Below are 19,145 nucleotides of genomic sequence, written 5' to 3'. Positions count from 1 at the left end.
AAACATACATAGAAAAGAATGTAAGGTTACTGCTTTCATAGGTCTTCTTGAAAAATGAAGGATACCTGACCCTGGCTAATGATGTGTCCCCTCATGAGCCCAGTGGCTGCAGAAATGACACTGCCCCAAGTAAATTTATAAGTCTTTTAAGGAGGAGCAGTGAGTCACAAAGACCTTCAAGGCTAGTCTGTTATATTTAGAAATACAGAAAAGTTTTGCAACTGGAAAGATGGTAGTGATGAAACTGCTGCAGCCCTGCTAACTGCATTTCATCAGGGAAAGCAGCAGGACCAGCATCTCTGAGCTGCTCACTGAGACACGACTCTGGGCACAGTTTTTCAAGGCACTTGAGAAATGGTGGAAATACCCACTGTCTGAACTACAGTTTTGTACAATGTTGAAGCCCAAAGGTGTTACTGTTATTATTTAACAAACTGAAAAAGTAGACTTCTTACTTCATATTCCTTAATTCTTTGACTGGTGATAGGGATAGGGATGAGGATAGGGATAGGGATAGGGATAGGGATAGGGATAGAGATAGGGATAGGGATAGGGATAGGGATAGGGATAGGGATAGGGATAGGGATAGGGATAGGGATAGGGATAGGGATAGGGATAGGGATAGGGATAGGGATAGGGATAGGGTAGGGTTAAGTTGGTTTGGCAGGTGATTTAACTCTGACAATTGTCTTACTTTTCTTGCCATTTATTTCTTCGTAGTTTCCTCTCACAATCTTCCTGTCACTGATTGACTCTACTGAAGATCCAGGGAAATCTAGGCCAGGGCTATGGAAAGGAAACTGACAAATAAACTGAATCTCCAAGTTTCAATGCAAAACTGTGACTTCTATATTTAAAAAATAAAAATAAAAATAAAAATAAAAATAAAAATAAAAATAAAAATAAAAATAAAAATAAAAATAAAAATAAAAATAAATTAGGCTGCTGAAGTCTCAGCAAAATGGATGGCTGACTTCAAGAACACTTTAAAAGATTTCTTACTGGACTAAGTAGCTGACCCAAGGCTTCCCTTTGTGACCCTTTATTTAACACCAAGGGCATGTTCTGCATCAAAATATAATAGACCTGTCTGTTAAGAGCAGTCTAGGAGGGGAGCCAGGCACACTAGAAAATGCAAGGACAGTGATGTAAACCAGGATGGGCAGAAAAACTGATATTGCAGGCTATGAAGAGGATGAGAGGGAAGGAAGATGCTGAGGAAGGAAGGCTCAGACAGACAGGGCTGCTGGTTTGGCACAGTCTGGAATGAACTGTTTGCAGGGAAGGCAAAAGATATCTAAATACAAAAGTGGATAAATACTGTGATCTGTAGGTCCACTGCTACAACAGTGAGAGCCAGACTTGGACTTCTGCTCTATAGGAGTCAGGAGAAGCATCATTTTAGGCGGCTGTAATTCTTTTTCAGCCTCTAGAAACAGGGTGTAGATGACGAATTGCAGACTGTTATAAAGCCAAAGACGAAATCCCTGAAACTTGTTTTTTCCCATTTTTGTCTCAAAGCGATAACCTCTTCCATTTATTTCTCTGATGTGACACACTCCACCAGAATATGTGTGAAAGATGGAAGGTAATGAATGGCATTCTGTTCTCACTCATTTATAAAATGTGTCTGCTATTGACTTGAGGCCAAACAGTTACCAGAAGTCAGACTCGGGGTAATTGCACTAAGAGCTCACTCTGTGGCATTTAAACTCAGATTTTAGAAAGAAACTTCTGAGTTTTTTGGTACTTCCATTCTCAAAGTTTCTACTTCAGGTCAGCTTTCATGGATTATTAGCACAGCCTGTCTGAAGAGCAGGCCAACTCAAGAGGTCCACTCGAAACCAGCAGTTTGTTTACCATCATGCTTATATATTTTATTTGTAGAGGAACCACTTCAGGGCTTTCCCAACTTTGTACAAAATGAGTAAAAACAGAAAGCATTTTCAGTACAATTTCTTGAAAAATAACTATCATTACTTTTCAGACGTGTTTAATTTTGCTCTCCCCTCATAAGAATCCATGTCACCAACAGCATATACTGCAGAACTCTGATAGGCACACATGGGATACGCACCACACAAGAGCTGTATTTTTTGAAAATAAACCTCATCTGTTTTGATAATTATTCAGTTCAAAGCATTTTCTTCTCTTTACTGATTTTCATGTAGTATATTTAATCACAATTTAGAACAAAGTTCTTATTGTTTTCACTGTGACTGGTAGAATTCAAATTAGTTTCCAGTGAAATAGAAGAATATATTCTAAATGTAGATCTATCTTTTTTTTCCAGTTTCTTTCAAATCCTTCTTAAAATATTCATATTAACTGATACTTACTGATTTCTTGAAATTTTCTCTTTATTTTTCATTACTCATTTGGGGGAAATAATGCTTTCAAAATGTAAAATGTTCTTCATGCTTTTGAGAACACAAAATTGTTTAGTATGGTCATCAGGCTCTTTGAACTTTGAGTTTTGTAAAATGCATGAAAGATTTTTTCATTTTATTTTTTATAACATTATCTGGATATCTCTTTGATACTCAAATTTATTCTGATCAGCATCAGTAACGTAGGAAGAATCCTTTTCTGCAGCATATTTCTGAAAGACTGCACAAATCTAACAACCCAAAAAAAGAAAAGCCTTACTGCTGGAAGTTAAGCAAAAATATTTCACATTAGACTTCATTTGATTTTATAATCCATGATATCATTGTGCCATGTCAGTTCTTTATACAGAGCTACCACACACTGATTCAGAATATTCTTCCCCAAATGTGCCTGTTGTAAGCTAGACTGATTGTATAATCTTTGCTTGCATCCCTACCTAAGATGGAAGATTTTTTGTCTATTCTCAAATTCATTCATTTCTTTTTAGACAGCCCCAAACTGTTTAATTTGAATAACTGCTCTAAGCCTTAGGAACATTAGTAGAAGACAGTGCTCGAAGAAACACTCTCCATTGGTGCATGTAAATAAAACCAGATAAATCATGCAAAAAACATCAGTGAGGAGAATGACCCACTCTCTGTTTCTCAGCAGGATCACTTTCTCATTTAAATCAAGTCATAAGTGACTGTGGCAGATAAATCCTCATGGCCCGTTTGCCCTTTTCTCTCAAAGCAGACTCCTTGCACAGTAAAATGCAATTTCATCCCACTCGGTGAGTTTCATAAAGGCTATAGAAATTGATGGCACACAGGGTCAATTGCTACCGTGCTGAGAGAGTAAAAGATTGCACAGAAACTGTAACTGAGCCCACCACCAGCATACTACCAAGCCAAGACTTCTATTTAATCAGTTTTAAGTCAAACCCCTTGCATATTTCATTGGTCGACATTGGTTTCTTTGAGTCATTACTACCATGACTTTGTGACTTCAGGTAACAAAAAAACAAGGTTTTGGTGGAATGAAGCAAGATGTGTTGGGTAAATTGAGAGTGCTAATTAGTGTACTCTCCAAACCAAATGCAACTGCTACAGCAGCATTCATCATTCAGGCTTTTTATTGTCCTGCTGACCAAGGTTAAATAAAGCAGACAGCTGACATGAGCTTCTGATTCAACAGGGAAGTTGAAAAAGATAGTAAGTCAGCCTTGTTTGGCTGTAACAAAATACTTCAAAGAAAGTGAAAATCACTCTTTTTTGCCTTGAGATACTCAAATACTGTCTTGTCTGCATTGACCTTGAAATATTTTCCACTGAGGAAATGCATACTGTGGAAGGCAGCACTTATACAGGCCAGGCTTAGGCTAGAATTGCTTTTATTATTTTATCTTCACAAGCCGCCATCCTGTGGACCTTACTGAATGTATAGTGATGCAAATGGGCAGGGGAGAATTGTGGAGAGGACGGAGAGATGTGCTTGTGCCATTAGCACTTGTGGCAGAGGTTGCTGGCACATCAGGGCACCTGCCACAGGGCCATAGCCATGAGGCTACAGCCATGAGGCCTGTAAATGTCAGGCTGGCACTTGACTCCTTTCCTCCATGTGCCCCTCAGCCCCAGGGAAAATCAGCCCATGTCTTTGGTCCTGTGGAAAGGCTCAACATAGTCTAAATATACCTCAGATTGGGAAAAATCTGAGTTGTTTCTGAAATTGTCACCACTTCCCATGGCTAGTGGTGGATATTTCACTCTGGGTATAGCAGCAGATTGCGCCATTTCTCAGAGTTCAATAAAATGCTGTTGCAGTGCTACCAGCATGCAATGTTAGCATAATCCCTACAGCATTTTGTTTCTTTCTTCAAGCTACATTTTACCTTTCACATGAAAGGGAGAAAACCTAATGTCTTAGTTTGCAATACTGCATAGGCTCAAAGGCTGGGAAATAAGAAACCAGCAAAAGCACTGAGTATAGGAGCAGAATGTTTTACATCCTGCTGTTCTCTTTCTAAAATTATCTTGGAATTCTGAGGGCCTGACTCAGGGCTCTTGAGTGTCATAACCCATGATTCTTCTTGCTTTGGCTCATGCTGCAGGACAATATTTTAAAATAAATGCTAAGCCTACAACTTCCATAAATTCAGAAGAGCTCTCGCACTGCTTCTGTCAAATATTTGCCTAATACTTTTACCATGAGCACTTGATATCTTTCTCTCTCACTGTTTTGTACTAAATGATTGCCTTGTTCTGGGGACCTTCAGGAATTTGTCTTCAGATCAAAAGTGGAAAAGACTGGCACATCTGCCCAAAAAACGTGGCATGTGAAACACATTCTACTAGGTAGAATCTACATCTAGTTTCATCAGGCTAGGTTGTACAATCCTCTTCCAGTCTCTTGGTTGTCATTTGGACTTCGTTAATTTTTTTGGCTGAGATGTTTTGCTATTAGACTAACAATATGATAGGGATCTCTTCTGTGGGACTGTGGATGGCAGTTTCCACAGACAGGAAAGGCAGGAGGCCTTTACTTAGCAATTCCTCTTTTGTGGAGCATCCTGCAGAAAATCATGGTTTTCAAGATGCAGAATTTACCTTTGTTCTTTGGTATCCTTGATGTTTTCTGGTATGACCAGCTCTGTGTAACTTCTTGATTTTTACATGTCCCTGCATTTCTGGCTACTGTTCTCCTTGACATTAGTACACAATAGCATCTGTGCTCTCTTTACAGTAATAGAAACAATTGATATCAACAAAGAGCCCCTTGTTAGCTGAAGAGTGAGGACCAAGAATGTCACTGGTTTAGCAAGAATTATTTATATTGAAAAGAGAGCTTCAACAGGGTGAGATTTTATTGGTCGTATTTTTTTCCTTATATGAATAGAAGGACAATAAGTGACTATATGTGCAGTATTGCCACATATCCTCTCTTAATGAAACAAAGAAGTTGGCTTTCTGCTGAAAGTAAGATGTGCACCTGAAGCTTTCCTTCAGTCTGACATTGCCTCTTGCAAAGAGGGAGACGCCCACTCAGGGAGCTGGACCTTTTCTCATTCCTACAGATCCATTGCATTTGTAGGTCTGTGTCTGCACAAATACATGAGTATGCCAGTGACTCCATTAGCACAGCAATCTGATGGCATTTCATTATAAATCTGATTTTTGACAGATTTATAACCAGACTGTAGAAATTAACTGCTGGAGGAAATGTGCCATTTAGTCTCAACATGAACACATTTTATTTTTCTACATGTTGTGTTTTTTCATACCAGACTTCTTTAGTGAGTAGAAAAATAACATTATGCTTGTTTTAATGTAGTTCTCTTAAAGTGAAAACAACAACAACAACAATATTTTCATAAACATTTCAAAACTGTCTGACACAATCACGTGTTTATCACATAGTCCTCTATGACATTTTTTGAGATCAGGTACCAATTAAATGACAGTCAGTATATCAGCACATTAACATACAACTTCAGTGAAGAAATAGCAGATGAATAAAATAAGGTTAGCAGGTAAATAAAATAAAGTGCCACATAAACCAGTGCTGTTGATAAATGGAAGGCAGACCTTCCTACTGCAACGAATATACTGCTGTTTATTTTTATAAGACTGAGCAGATAGCAGATATTAAGGACAGCACCCAATGATTCCACAGTAATCTGTGGTTTTGCCATGGCACTTGGCCAGTGAGCCCAAGGTAAAGTGCAGTGCACCTCTCACCGCAGATGGAGAGGCTCATGAGGAAATACTAACTCTTCTACTCTGTCAGATAGGACTTGTGCAACGTGACACAACAGTAGCTCAGTACCTGCCTCAGAGAAGCCATGAAATTAGATTATTGTTAATAATCTTTTCTGTCTCCAAGTTAATCCACTTCAAAACCCCTCACTATCAATACAAGTAGGGTCTGTTATGATGGAACAAGGGGAAATGGTTTCAAAGGAAACTAGGGGATAGTTGGGTCAGATATAAGGAAGAAGTTTTTTACAATAAGGATGGTGGGGACTGTTGAGGAACTGAGGCAGGACCTGCCTTTCATGAACCTATGCTTCCTAGGCCTGATCCCCTGGCATATGCCATGTGATCTCCCTCAAGACAAGCAGTCAGTCAGACTGGATGATCTTAGAGGTCGTTTCCAGCCTTGGTGATTCTATAATTCTGTGATTCTATACTATGAGGCACTGACACAGGTTGTCCAGACAGGTGATGGATGCCACCCCCCCAGAGACCTTCAAGGTCAGGCTGGATGGGGTTCTGACGACATGATCTAGATGTAGGTGTCCCTGTTCACTGCAGAGAAGTTGGATTAAATGGCCTTTAAGGATTCCTTCCACCTCAAACTATTCTATTATTCTATGATTCTATGTAAACTGAAAGGCAGTGTTGCTGGAAGTAGTTGAGCTGTCGTGAAAGCTAGATATTGATGGAGATCCGGCCTAGACTCTGTCTTCCAGACCATTGCTGTGCTTGTGAGCTAGCCTGCTTCCACAGCCATTCAGAGAGGTCCTGGGCAGAGGTGGCAGTAATTACAGGTAGCTTATACTGGGTCAGGCTGAGTTAGTGGCCAATAATGCTGTGGCTCCTTTGAAATCTATTGGAGTTAGTCTCACTTAGACCTACAGCCTGCAGTTCAGAAAATAAGTAGATAAACAAATAAATACATTCCAAATTTATTTCAGGCTATTTTAACAGTTTCATACTTCCTATATGGAACTAGTTTGCTGTAGAAAACACTTTCTTTGATAGGAATCTCAACTGCTTTGACAGTTAGCTATAAAAGTACCCTACTTGCAGAGTCTAAAGGATCTCAGTGTATGCAAAGCACCTGCTAACTTTGTTCTCTACCACTGTCCTATGGAGAGAGAAATTCCAAGCAGGAAAATGTGAAGTCTGCGTTTTTCAGAAAAGGCAGTCCCATGACTGTGTTGGCGGATAGCAGAGTGAAAATTGCTTGTGCACCACCCACAGAAGATTTTTCTCCTTGGTCTCAGTGAGTAACTCTGTAACAGACCAGGAAGCTGACTTCTCCAGCAAAACCCAGAAGCTCTTTCTAACAGTTTTTCAGCACTTTTCAAATGGAATAGTTGCTGATTGTATCTCAGAACTTGTTTTGATTTGTAAAGCACCAAAAAAAAAAAAAAAAAAAATCGGAGGCACTTGGAAATCTCTGCTGGAATACAAATATCAAAGTAATCTGACAAATACGTTCAAGCTTCAGTGCATTAAGAAGGAGAGTGTCTGTGATAAGTGCTATACTTATCTCCCATACTTGCCTGGCCTATTGGATGACTTTTCTAGTAATGCTTTCTTATTATAGATGTCTAAGAGATGCTTGGCAACTTGTGAGAAATCGTTCGCGTTTTTCAGAGAGAAGTTGCCTTTGCCATATCTTTCACTCAGAAATGGAGGTATATTTCTACCCCGATCTGTATTTCAAAGAGTATATACCAAAAGCTCTTGTTACATGGGAAGGGCTAATCCCTGCTATTTTGCTGGTCCTCACCTGAATCCTGAAGTGGATTAAAGAGAGCAGGTTAAAGAGACTGAGATGTTACTCCTCAGGGCTATCATATCCCTTATGAAGCAAAGAGCCACTGAAGGAGAGTATCAGGTGATTTGGACTTGGAAGGAGTAGAGTGCATACTCTCAATGGCTCTGCAGATAGGCTTCAAAATCAATTAAAGCATGTTTAATTCTGGAATCAGTAAACTAGTAAATGTTTTTCTCTGCAGAGTATGCAACAGAAGACAGATTAATGCCTGCTTGAACATTCAGGCTGGACTTTCAGAAATACTCCAGCAAAGGCTGCAGACACAGATCGCTTTTGCAGACCTGGGACATTTTAGTGGACAATTTTTTCTTTTAACCAGTTCAAACACTTAAGACACTGTGCTGAAATTCATTCTTTTTCAGTAAAACTTTTTAAAGATATCAAGAAAAAGCATGGAAGCTGATGTGACTTTAAATTAAGCAGATGCTTGGGTGCTCTCTTGAATTTGAGCATACATGCTCAGTTTTAAGCAAAATCTTGCTGAAATACTTTCCTGAAGTAGGGTTCCAGGCAATATAGGATTATCAAATTAACTTTGCATAAAATATCATTTGTGCTTGAAAGCTTGCTGGATTCTTTTCATAAGCTGTTGAATAGTCTTTACAGTCCCTGAATTTCTGTGAGCAGATAGGGCTGAGAAGTGGAGAGACACAGCACTTATCTGCAGAGGTATAATTGTACCACTTGGAATTAATAAGAAAAATCTTTATAGAGAAAAGAGGAACAAGAACAGATTTTGACTCACTATATTATAATGGGATTTAAGTATTTCGATATTCAAGGTGATAAGGAAATAAATATGTCAGTATTGCTACGTACTAATCAGGACAAACTTCATGGTGACAGGCGGAACCTGTAATACAGTCTTCTGCCGCAGGAACTGTCAGGAGTGGGTAGACAGCTCTGCTACTTGAACTAACTAATGAAAGTTAGATCTTTTGTTTTAGTGATTGAATGTGAGTTGTAGCCTTAGTGAACTCCATGGCTGACATGCAAGGATAGTGTCAAATGTTGGCTAAAGAAGGGAAAAATCCAGATTTTGCATTGCAAGGCCGTGCAAAACCTTTAGTTAGATTTGGACAGCTGAAAGGCCCTAGGACAACTTAAGGATTCTTGCACAGTTCCTTGAAGGGAAGTGATCTGTCTTAATAATCATGATAGTCTTTGTGTCTGTCTTTTTGGTTTGCCAAAGTTCTTCATTTTTTTTAATTAAAAATCTTCTTTACTTAAAAGCAGTGTGTACAGTTGTTTGGTCTAAGCAGAAATTATGTTCTTCATATCTTCATATGAATGTCACTACTGTGTATAGCATTTAAGACTTCAGAAAAGAGCCAAGATTCTCTGGTTTACTAGTTAAAGTCCAGTTCATTTTCCTACCAGCTTCTCTATTAGGTCAGCACCTCTGTATCTTATTCTTCATGATGTATGAAATAACCTGCTTATTTGGGAAGGAGAGGTGGCGGCCATTTTTCCACCAGCTCAGTTTAACACCCTGACTGATCTCTCACAGGTGAACACTTCCAACTCATAAGACAGGAGAAATATTACTCCAAACTCACAACATTTTCATGGAGTTATTTGATTTTCTAGGAATTACTGCTGTCATGGATGATGCAGGAGTTTCCACAGAATATGAATATGTGAGAATGTATGTGTTTGTTTCGCTTATACCCCTTACAAACAGGGTCTGAGTGTGAGGCACAGAGCAGGCACTGCATGCCTGAGGATGTTCATGAAGTTGTCCTGAATTTCTAGCCCAATGTGTTGCTTACCTAACCTTGCTGCACAGAGACATGCAGAAGCGCAGCGTGCAGCCTCTGAAGCAACACAAGCCGGGACTATTTTACTATGGCTAGTTGGCCACCCAGGCTTTTCCTCATTGTGGGATGCTCTCCAGTGCAGCAAAGGCCACCACATAAGATAAAGTTTATCATTCAGTTCAACAGTTACATTCAATCCCTTATCTGCCATCTCCTTTAATCTAAGGTCTGTGAGTTTTCAGACGCTCTCATTCATTCCTGGCATTTTCAGGGATATTCAAGAGTTCCCCAATAGCAAAGGCTTTCCCCTGTCTGTCTGTCAGTTAATCATTCCTGGTTTTAGGCCTGTTTTCCTCTGTGTCCTCTTTCCATTTCATGCTGCCTATTCCTGCCACACACATATTTTCCCCTCAGCCCCCTAGCCTGTCAGTGCCTCCTGTTTTGCCACTTCTGTCTGCCCTCTCTGGGTGGGGAATGTTTTCCACAGGCCCTTTCAAACCTCTTGCAGACCCTTACTGCATTGCCCAAAGGTGGAAGTTGACATCCTTCATAGCAGTGGAAAAGCATGCTTTGTCTGGGAGCCCAGTTTTAACCAGGTCTCTCTTTGCACCTTTGTTCTCTTACACAATCCACATTCTCTTCCCTTTTCTAAAAAAAAAAAAAAAAAAAAAGGAATGCAGTGTACACATGCACTTGCTAGGAGGGATGAACTTGCATCCCACCCAATGCTTTGTTCAGAGCAGTAATTCTGTTACCTCACAGATGGCTTGTGAGTTGTGTGTGTCTCTGTCCATCTTTTCTCCCATCTCAAAATGACATGAAGCAAACAAAGACTTTTCCTTGTCAGGCTGCCTTTAGCATGTGTGCATGTGTCACCTCTCGACCCTCTGTGGTGAGCCAGACACTGTGCAGGTCTTACCGTCATCACAAGCCTGCCAACTAGGTCAGTCTGCTGGCCTATCAGGAAGGAAGTGATCTGGTGCAGTGAAATAAGTGTCTGCCTTTTGTTTTTCTGGTTTTTGGGTTTTTTGTTGTTGTTGTTGGGTTGGTTTTTTTGTTTTTTGTTTTTTGTTTTTTTGTTTTTTGTTTTGTTTTGCTAAGCTTGGATTCATGAGGGGAAGCCACTGCTGAATGCAATTCAGGACTCGTAGAGAGAAGAAGGACATACTGCTGTGGTTCAGCAAGAGTTTATATACTCTCAGCCTTTCCTGAAGTTTCTATCTTGCAGACCCAGCAATTTCCTGTTTCCTTCTTGCTGGTTCTGATCTTTATAGAGATAGTGCCGGAGTAAGAAAGCATTGTCTGAAGCCCAGAGAGTAATTCCCCTAATGTATAAGTGCTCAGTTCCAGCTTCTGCCAAAATAGCAGGCTTCTTGAATGATCTCATGTAAAGGTCCCAAAAATCTGTTTTAATGCATGTTGTTTCTGAGGACTGGGGCTAAAAAAATTAATAACCGGGTTCAACAGACAGTTTATTACAGTGATGTATTTTATATGTTTTTTATATGTATTTTATATATGTTTATTTGGTGATGTATTACATCACCAAAGCAATGTGAAGAATTCTGAGCAGCCTTATGAAATGGACCAGAAATACCTCCAATAGAGTTTGGAATTTTTTTCCTGAGTTTCTTTCATAGGTGTTGGTGGTTTTCTAACCCTTTGATATGTTCAGAGCTACATGGGTGCAGCTCCAACTCTGGAACCAGAGGATCAATATAAAAGAACAAACACAACCATCTGCTCACTTGGTAAAAAAGTTCTGCTCTGTACAGACAGAAGCCAGTTTTCAACTGCTCTCAGTTTTTGGTTTCTGTCCTTCTTGAAGGCACCTGTGTATTTTTTGCTACCCACGTTTTTCTGGAACCAGCAGTTTTCCTTATTCAGTGCAATACAGAAAGGCAGAGCTTTTCTGCAGATGCAACTACCTCTCTGTACTTTGCAAGTCAAGATCATCAAGGATGTTGAAGAGGCCTAGTCCTCAGTGGGAAGAAAAGTAGATTGTTTCACTGAGACACAGAGGGATTAAGTGCTACAGCCAAAGTTATATGGGAAATCAATCTGCCCTGCAGATCAGGGCTGAACACTTTTAAACTGCCCGTCAGCAAGTCAAGGGGGAAATGGATTGTGTTTTTAAAGGAATGAATGACCTTCAAGTGAGGGAATGTGGATTAGTAAAGCTGCCTTTCTTATGGGGTCATAGATTTTGTCATCCTAATGCTAGTTTGCATGCTCTACTGTGTGCATTCTAACTTACCTTTCTTCCTTCCCTCTGTCTCTTCCTCACTGCATTGCAGATGCCTTCCTCTTTCGTTGCTATGAACTACAAGTAGGCTTTGCTCTACTCTTAGTTTCAGAAAAGAGGAACAAGCAGAAGTATGTTTTATTCCTGTCTGGTATTCTGCTCTTTTTTTGTTCATGAGACTGGAAGGGCTTCTGTCTGCAGTCCACTGAGGTGGCACATTTATATGTAGGCTTCCAGTAAGAATGGCAAACATTCCTTTGCAGATGACACTTGACTTTGTCTACCTTTGGTCATAAGGATCTCATTTATCACCTTGTGGGGCTTTGAGTATGTCCTCTGACATACCAGCTTTGCAGAAACTCAATTCAAGGAGGCATGGATTCTATTCTGTTTAGGTTGCAAAGCTGTTCCCTCTCAGTCTGTACTCAGAGATCCCTTAGGACTCCTTCCAGAATCTAAAACTGGGAGTCCACTGCTATAGCCGCTGTATTTCAGAGGGGGTCTTTGGAAAGCAAGATAGAGAATGTATTTATCTGTTTCAGAACAGAATCGGGTCAGAGATCCCCCAGGTAAGCTCAGAATTGTGTGATGTCTGCGTGATGTGAAATAATCCTAAATTAGTTGTACAGCAGTAGTTCATGTTTCAGAGTACTTTTTAAAAGATGCTATAGCTGTTTCTCTTTTTCTTAAAAGCTTTGGGCAGTTCTCTTAGGTTGAAGCAGATCTCATTATTCTTCACTGCAATGTGAATATTTGTATTAGCAGAGACTTTATTCAAACTGCCTGCAGTTGCTTTTTAAGGATGGCATTTCTGCATTTAGGAAAAAAAAAGAAGAGAGAGAGAGAATGCATTGCTTTTAGATGTTAACTTACGCATGACATTTTCAAATTTCACTCTAGCATGTAATTTATCCTTTCAGTGTAAGTTAGGGGTTTGGTACAGAACAGCAGAATGTACCAGCTTTGCTAGTTTTTACATGTATAGCTGAAGGAAGCATTACAGAAGAGAAAGGAGGTATGAATTTTGGCTAGGTGGTCTAGCCAAAAAGAACAATGCAGAGATACGTGGTCTGCAGCTGTGCTTTACCTCACCCCTGCAGGTCATTCCCAATATACATCCTCCAAGCCCCTGTCTGCTTCAGAACTATGGAAATGCAGTGTTTTAGGACTAGTTATGGGCTGTATGAAATGGGTTCTGATGAACACCTGCTCCCAAACACCACATTTCTTCCGTTATGTGGCTTTCAGTGAAAACCAAAACCACAGTTAGTGTTTCTTGTTTAATTTGCAATATAGACTTGTAGTGAATACACTGAATACTGGCTTTATGCCATAAAAACTATGCATTCTTTGCAAAGAAAAACTAATACTAGAATTAACTCTCACTGGGGACTTTTTTCCTCCCCTCATCTTATGCAGTTACAAAGCTCAGGAAGATTGGGACTATGGTGCTAGTGGATCAGTAATGCAGAGTAAATTATTGTGCAAGATTTATACGAAAGTTTTGAACATGTGATGCTAAAAATGAAGGGTAAAGGCTCTCCTCACAAATATGTGTAAAGCCTTTGTATCGTGGGATTTTCTGAGAGCTGCAGATTATTCCCATCTCTTGTAATCGGTTCAGAGCAATTGTTATCCCAAGCTCACTGACATCACCTGGGAAATAACTGTTACTTTGAAACTCCACGGTGATCTGAAGATGACTGAACTTCTGCTTAAAGAAAAGCTGTAAGCAAGACAACAAAAACAATTATGGATAACTGCAAGCCCACTTGCTGCTATATCTACCTTCGTAATTCAATTTCAAACATTCCATTAGCCAGCAGCATAGCAATATGGTTTTTTGGCAGAAACACTACAGACAGTATTGTTGTTTTTTTCTTCCCAAATCAATGCATTAGCTTTCCAAGTTGAAGGACATCCTCAGAGTGTTTGTCTCTCTAATATTTTATGAAGTGAAAGGACGTAGTTAAACATATGCTGTGAGTAGGGATAAGCTTAAAAATGAGTTTACCTGTTACAACCATGTTTCTTACCATGCAGATGGAATTCACTCACCCAGGTTTCATCATACCTGTGTTCATGTTATGCCATATTGCGTCATGTCAGACGTCTCCTCTTGAGCTGGTAATGTAGGGTTCTTCTAAGCCAGTGAAGAAGGAGAGGCTCCTCCACAAAATAAATTACCCATCCTAAGATTTGTGTCAAGGATGTGGTCGACCCACGGATGTAAGGCATAGACAACCCTTCACCGCTGAGCTGATGGCAATGTGTTGGCCAGCCTTTGTCAACAAAGTCCTGTTCAACCCAGGCTAGTTGAAAGAGTATCAGACTACTTTTAAAACATGACCCCTTTTCCTGCTTGTAGACAAGGTATAAATTTATCCTGGTCTGAGAGGTTATTCATCATGCTTCGAGGAGCCAGGAAAAAGGAATGTGTTATTCTGAGGAATTAGTAGTTCATGCTTGCATTTAATTAGGCCCCAGTCTAGATGTGGATCTAGTGAGATATGATACAATGTGTGGCTGCAGTGAGGAGAAGCAGAGGGAGCTTGAGTTTTGGAAAGACTTTTCTTGGAGCCCTGTCAGCCTGTTGGAGGAAAACACCCTGTACAAACAGGGCATCGTAGAAAACATAAAAGGACATTGGCATACTGGTGATGGATGGCAAAGTAGAGAAAAGGCACAAGAGGCAATGTCTGTACAGGCAGACAGGATTTTGATGGAGCAATAACAAGGAATTTAAATATATCAGAAACTCGTATCTCATTGAAACAAGATAGCTAAACCATTCAAGAGATGGTGCCATTCACAGTGGCCCATTCTCCCAAATGATGAGTTCCAAAAATGCAGTTTACCTTGGAAGATAATGAGAAATGCATGAAAAACAAATGTGACAGGGACTAATTCATCTTTATTCTCAGAAATTACTCAAAATGCATAAGTGGTGCTTGCTAATAGCTGATCTACTAAAAGCATGTTTTCTATGGATTCTGTGTTTGAGGCAAATGGTAGAAAGTCATGCATCATGCAGTATAAACATGCCCCTCGGGTGCTTTTGTGTTGGAAAATGCTTTGACTATCACACAACTTTCGTGTAGGCATTTGCAGCTTTCTAGTCAGCTCCTGTGGAATCAGTCAGTAGATGAAACCATCGTTTCACTGCAGGGCAGAAGCTATATTTCAGAAATAAAAATACTAGGATTTGTCTAACACTGTAAGAAAATTTCTTCATTCCGTAAGTCTGGACTCAGATAAACAAAGACCATACAGATATCACCTCCACCTTTAATAGATGGCAGATGGTGACGTCAGTTAGTTTCAGCCATTTAAAAATTAGGGAAAATCCTCAAGGCTTTAAGCTTGCTCTGCAGTCAGTGTGGAGAGATAGACACAATAACGGGGTTTTATCCCACCTGTTGGGGGGATAAGGTGAGTGGCTTTCTGTGAGCTGTGGAGAGAGCCTTACTTCTAAATTGTGAATCAAGTGAAGTCAGTCAAACCTAAATGACATGCCACAAGCCACATAACCTATCGTGGTGTGTTACTGAGTTGGGAAACGACCAGCATCCATATAGAAGCTCTAAATACTACCCCCTTTTGGTAGCATTTAGGGTAAAACATATCCAAATTACGGTGTTACTGCTCCAGAGTTAGTGACTTGGTTGTCTGCAGCAGCAGCCTAGCAGATGCATGCCTGACTTATGTTTAACCATGCTCACAGAAGCAATTTTGCTTTAATGATGGGACATGGCTTTAATGAACTATTAAAGTATAGTAAAGTATCCACTTGAACTATTCACACAATTTAAATAACTGGATGTAAGTCATACAGCCTAATTTAATAAAGTATACCTGAGTGTTGCAGAAATAAAAGGTTGTTTGATGGACTGGATCTAGAGAAATACTGCCTTCCCCACAGGCTGGGTGTGGGATACCTCCCTGAGGTATTCATTTGAACTCTGCTTTGTGCGTTAATCAGCGAAAAATGGTGTCTAATACTTGTAGGAGCAGTAGATAAAAGAGTTCACTGACATGTCAGATCCACACTGGACTTACCTCTTCCCTCATGTACAAATATACTTACCAGACAGTAGGAAAGTTTTAGCCATTCTGATCTGTATTTTCTCTCTTGTCTTTTCCAGCCACTTCCACATCTACAACCGGGACAAGTCATCTCACAAAATGTGACATAAAGCAGAAAGCCTTCTGTGTAAATGGAGGAGAGTGTTACATGGTTAAAGACCTCCCAAACCCTCCACGATACTTATGCAGGTAAGAAATCCTGTTTTCTTATTTTGGTGGAGCCTTCAGGTTCTATAAATACTTTTTCTTTAAAGGTGCACCTGAAAAATTTCTTCTCTTAGACTTGTTTCATGAGGTATTTCTTCATCCTGAGTATCTGGATATGAGGCATGTGAGAGGCTAACCAAGTAATCTTTCCGTGGATTAAAAGGCACAGCAAACCTTATTGGTGTATACCTGGCATGAAATGGCACAATTTAAGCTGTAACGTTAGATATAATGAAAAGATGCTGTAAACTAAATACACTACAAAGTCAAAAAATATGCATTGAGAACTGCATCACATAAGTACCCTTTCTACAGGACTAATGGTGATTTATGTTTATTGTCTGCTATAATAACTGAACATTTTCTGATGAGAATGTATTCTCAATTGGAGTTTTCACTGTTGTGTCAAATGCATAGAAAGAAAAGAATGTTACAGCAGTTTGTGGAGGTTACTACTTCATGTGTGGATTTTGATTCAAGAAAGCTTAGGAACGTAAGCTTTATGTGCTTGTGCATTTCTTCTCAAGGCCTAGCCTACTCTGCAAAAGGCTGTTGCAGTATCCATTAATTTGGAAAGATTCTATTGAGAAGTACAGTGCTGGAGTACACTTCCTGCCCGGTAGCACATCATGTAGCATTTACTTGTGGAGATAAATCAGTCTTAGCAAGTTACTGCTTCTCTCTGACTTCAGAGGGAAATCAGCATTTAATACCTTAGGTCTATCAGGACTGACTGGAAAGTGGGCACTTTTGTAAAGATATTGCAGCCTTTCAGACAGACAAGAGACAGCTTTCAGTAGAATCTGTTGTCTGCTGTAACTGCACAGAATTGCAGATATCTTTGACTAAAAATCAAATGACAATATTTGGAAAGAAGGTTTCGATGGGTGAGTTACCAGAAGTCTATGATGCTTTCATTAGATGAGAAAGGCATAGGTTGAATGGCACTGTTGTTAATTTGAAAAATAATAATAATCCACAATGTTTGCTTCACATGTAAGTTTTCGTTTGTTTTATAGATTGATGTTTTCTGGACCTTATGAGCTTTGTTTTGTTTTGGGTTTCACGGATTGCACCATTGCTGAAAGTGATGAATATTTCATTCATTCTATGATTCTATGATTCTATGATTCATTGATTTTAGAATAGTTTTTAGCTAAAGTGAATATGGAACAGTTTCTGGCTCTGGTGGGCTGGATAGCAGAGAGAAAAAAAGGTCGCGTTGATGTACTCTTGATCATGTTACATCAACAGAACAAGATGATGTGGCTCTTCTGGGTATGTACTAGAGCCTACCTGTTTATTTCTACTTTCTGTATTGATACCACTCAAGAAAATCCAGGGCAGCAGAGCTCAACATCTACCAGATTTGCTACTAATTAGCATTATCTTGACAGTTTCAGAGCTATACAATTTTCAGACGTTTGGGAAAGTTTTTTGGTGTCTTGTTTTTCTTCTTCATATATATTCAGAGATCTGTCTGTGTTTGTTATGTGATATAGGTTGGCTAAATTTTTCTCAAATAATGTCTTAGAGGCATTTCAGTGGAGAGAGGATTTTCTCCCTGTTGTACACAAGAAATAAGCCTTAATTCTGGGTTTGGAGTTGAAAGAAAAGGCAATTCCTAAATTTGGCAGATGTGCCTCTCTCTGGGTGGCCCAAGGCCTATTTGGAAAAAGCATCAGAGCTGTAAAATCAGAAGGGGTGAATCTCATTTATAGTAAAACAGTGGAATAAGATTCTTATCCTGAGGACAGTCAGGGCCACTGCTATTTTGCTGGCATTTTGCTATGCCCTCTAATAATTGCCAGAACTTGAACTTTATGTTGCGTAGCGAAACAGGATGCAATGCTGCAATACAAGAAATGAAAGTGTGAGTATTTGAAAGTGGGAGTACTGGGAAACTGAAGAGACGAAATACGGTTCTCTTCTTGTTTCACTGAAAATACAGATGTCTACTTTTAATTCCAGTATTCCAGTGTTAATTAAAATAAGTATCTGTCCAGTACACATTGCCTTCATTGTCCTGAGAAAATAAATCTTCCCTCAGAACATGCCTGTGGAAACAGAATGCTTGAAATATGGTACTTGCTCTTCATATTTCTGCCTCAGTAGCAAGTTCACATTTTTCCATATGGTCCATCTGTTGAGAGCAAAAACAAAATTTCTAAAGCATGAGCCATATCATTCTAAATTGGTTTTATCCCTAACCAAAAAAACATGACTCAGAATCACAACAACCACGGAATTTTCCAAGTGATATCTCTGGTTTTGTAAACTTTTCTATTCTATTTTTAAAAAATGGACATCCTAAGTCCTACTTGTCCTAGAGTCTACACCTATGTATTCAAAAAATACCTGTAGTAAAATATGCGTACAGTGATCCAGGATGAATTAGATCTGATCTCATGGATGATACTGATGTGAGCTTCAAGGAAATTCAACGCATTTAAGAGATAGCTAGGTGAAATAATAAATGTGTAGAGACTTAATAATGCTTTATACAGCTACATCTCTGGTTACAAATGTTTCCTATATTTATTAACATTATGATCCCAGGCTGAACAAAGCAATCCCAAAATATGAAATATGATAAAGTAAGCTTTGAGGCTTATTAATGTATAAAACTTTCAGAAGCTTCGTAGGAACACAAGTCACGTTTTGAAAATGGTTCAGACTTGGAAGCCTGAATGTTACAGGTGTTGCTGAGGTTCTTTCATTGTTACTGTCCAGCTGGAAGTGTGTCCTCAAGTCTTCTGAGGACAAACAATGAGACGGCTTCTTCTGTAAATGTAAAATTAAGAGCAGAGTTCCCAGCATTTACTTCTTATCTGAAGAAAAACATATATGAATATACTATTGGTTACGCCTTCAGGGTGTTCTTTTGAAGATTTCTCCCATGAAGTCCT

The 19,145-nt window shown here is 39.4% G+C and overlaps 1 protein-coding gene across 10 annotated transcripts in view; it reads left to right on the top strand.

Annotated features, from left to right (window-relative positions):
* The window catches only part of NRG1 (neuregulin 1), a 285,737-nt gene that overhangs the window by 242,835 nt on the left and 23,757 nt on the right, over positions 1–19,145 (top strand). For all 10 annotated transcript variants that reach the window (XM_052700384.1, XM_052700381.1, XM_052700380.1 and 7 more), the window contains one exon: positions 16,089–16,218. In XM_052700384.1, coding sequence (XP_052556344.1) covers positions 16,089–16,218 — 130 coding nt within the window. The remainder of the gene's footprint in view (positions 1–16,088; positions 16,219–19,145) is intronic.

The sequence above is a fragment of the Tympanuchus pallidicinctus genome, unplaced genomic scaffold (genome assembly GCF_026119805.1).
Source record: "Tympanuchus pallidicinctus isolate F22 unplaced genomic scaffold, pur_lepc_1.0 scaffold4, whole genome shotgun sequence".
Taxonomy (NCBI): Eukaryota; Metazoa; Chordata; class Aves; order Galliformes; family Phasianidae; genus Tympanuchus; species Tympanuchus pallidicinctus.
The sequence above is the reverse complement of the archived record's forward strand: the minus strand, read 5'-3'. Positions and strand labels throughout refer to the sequence as shown.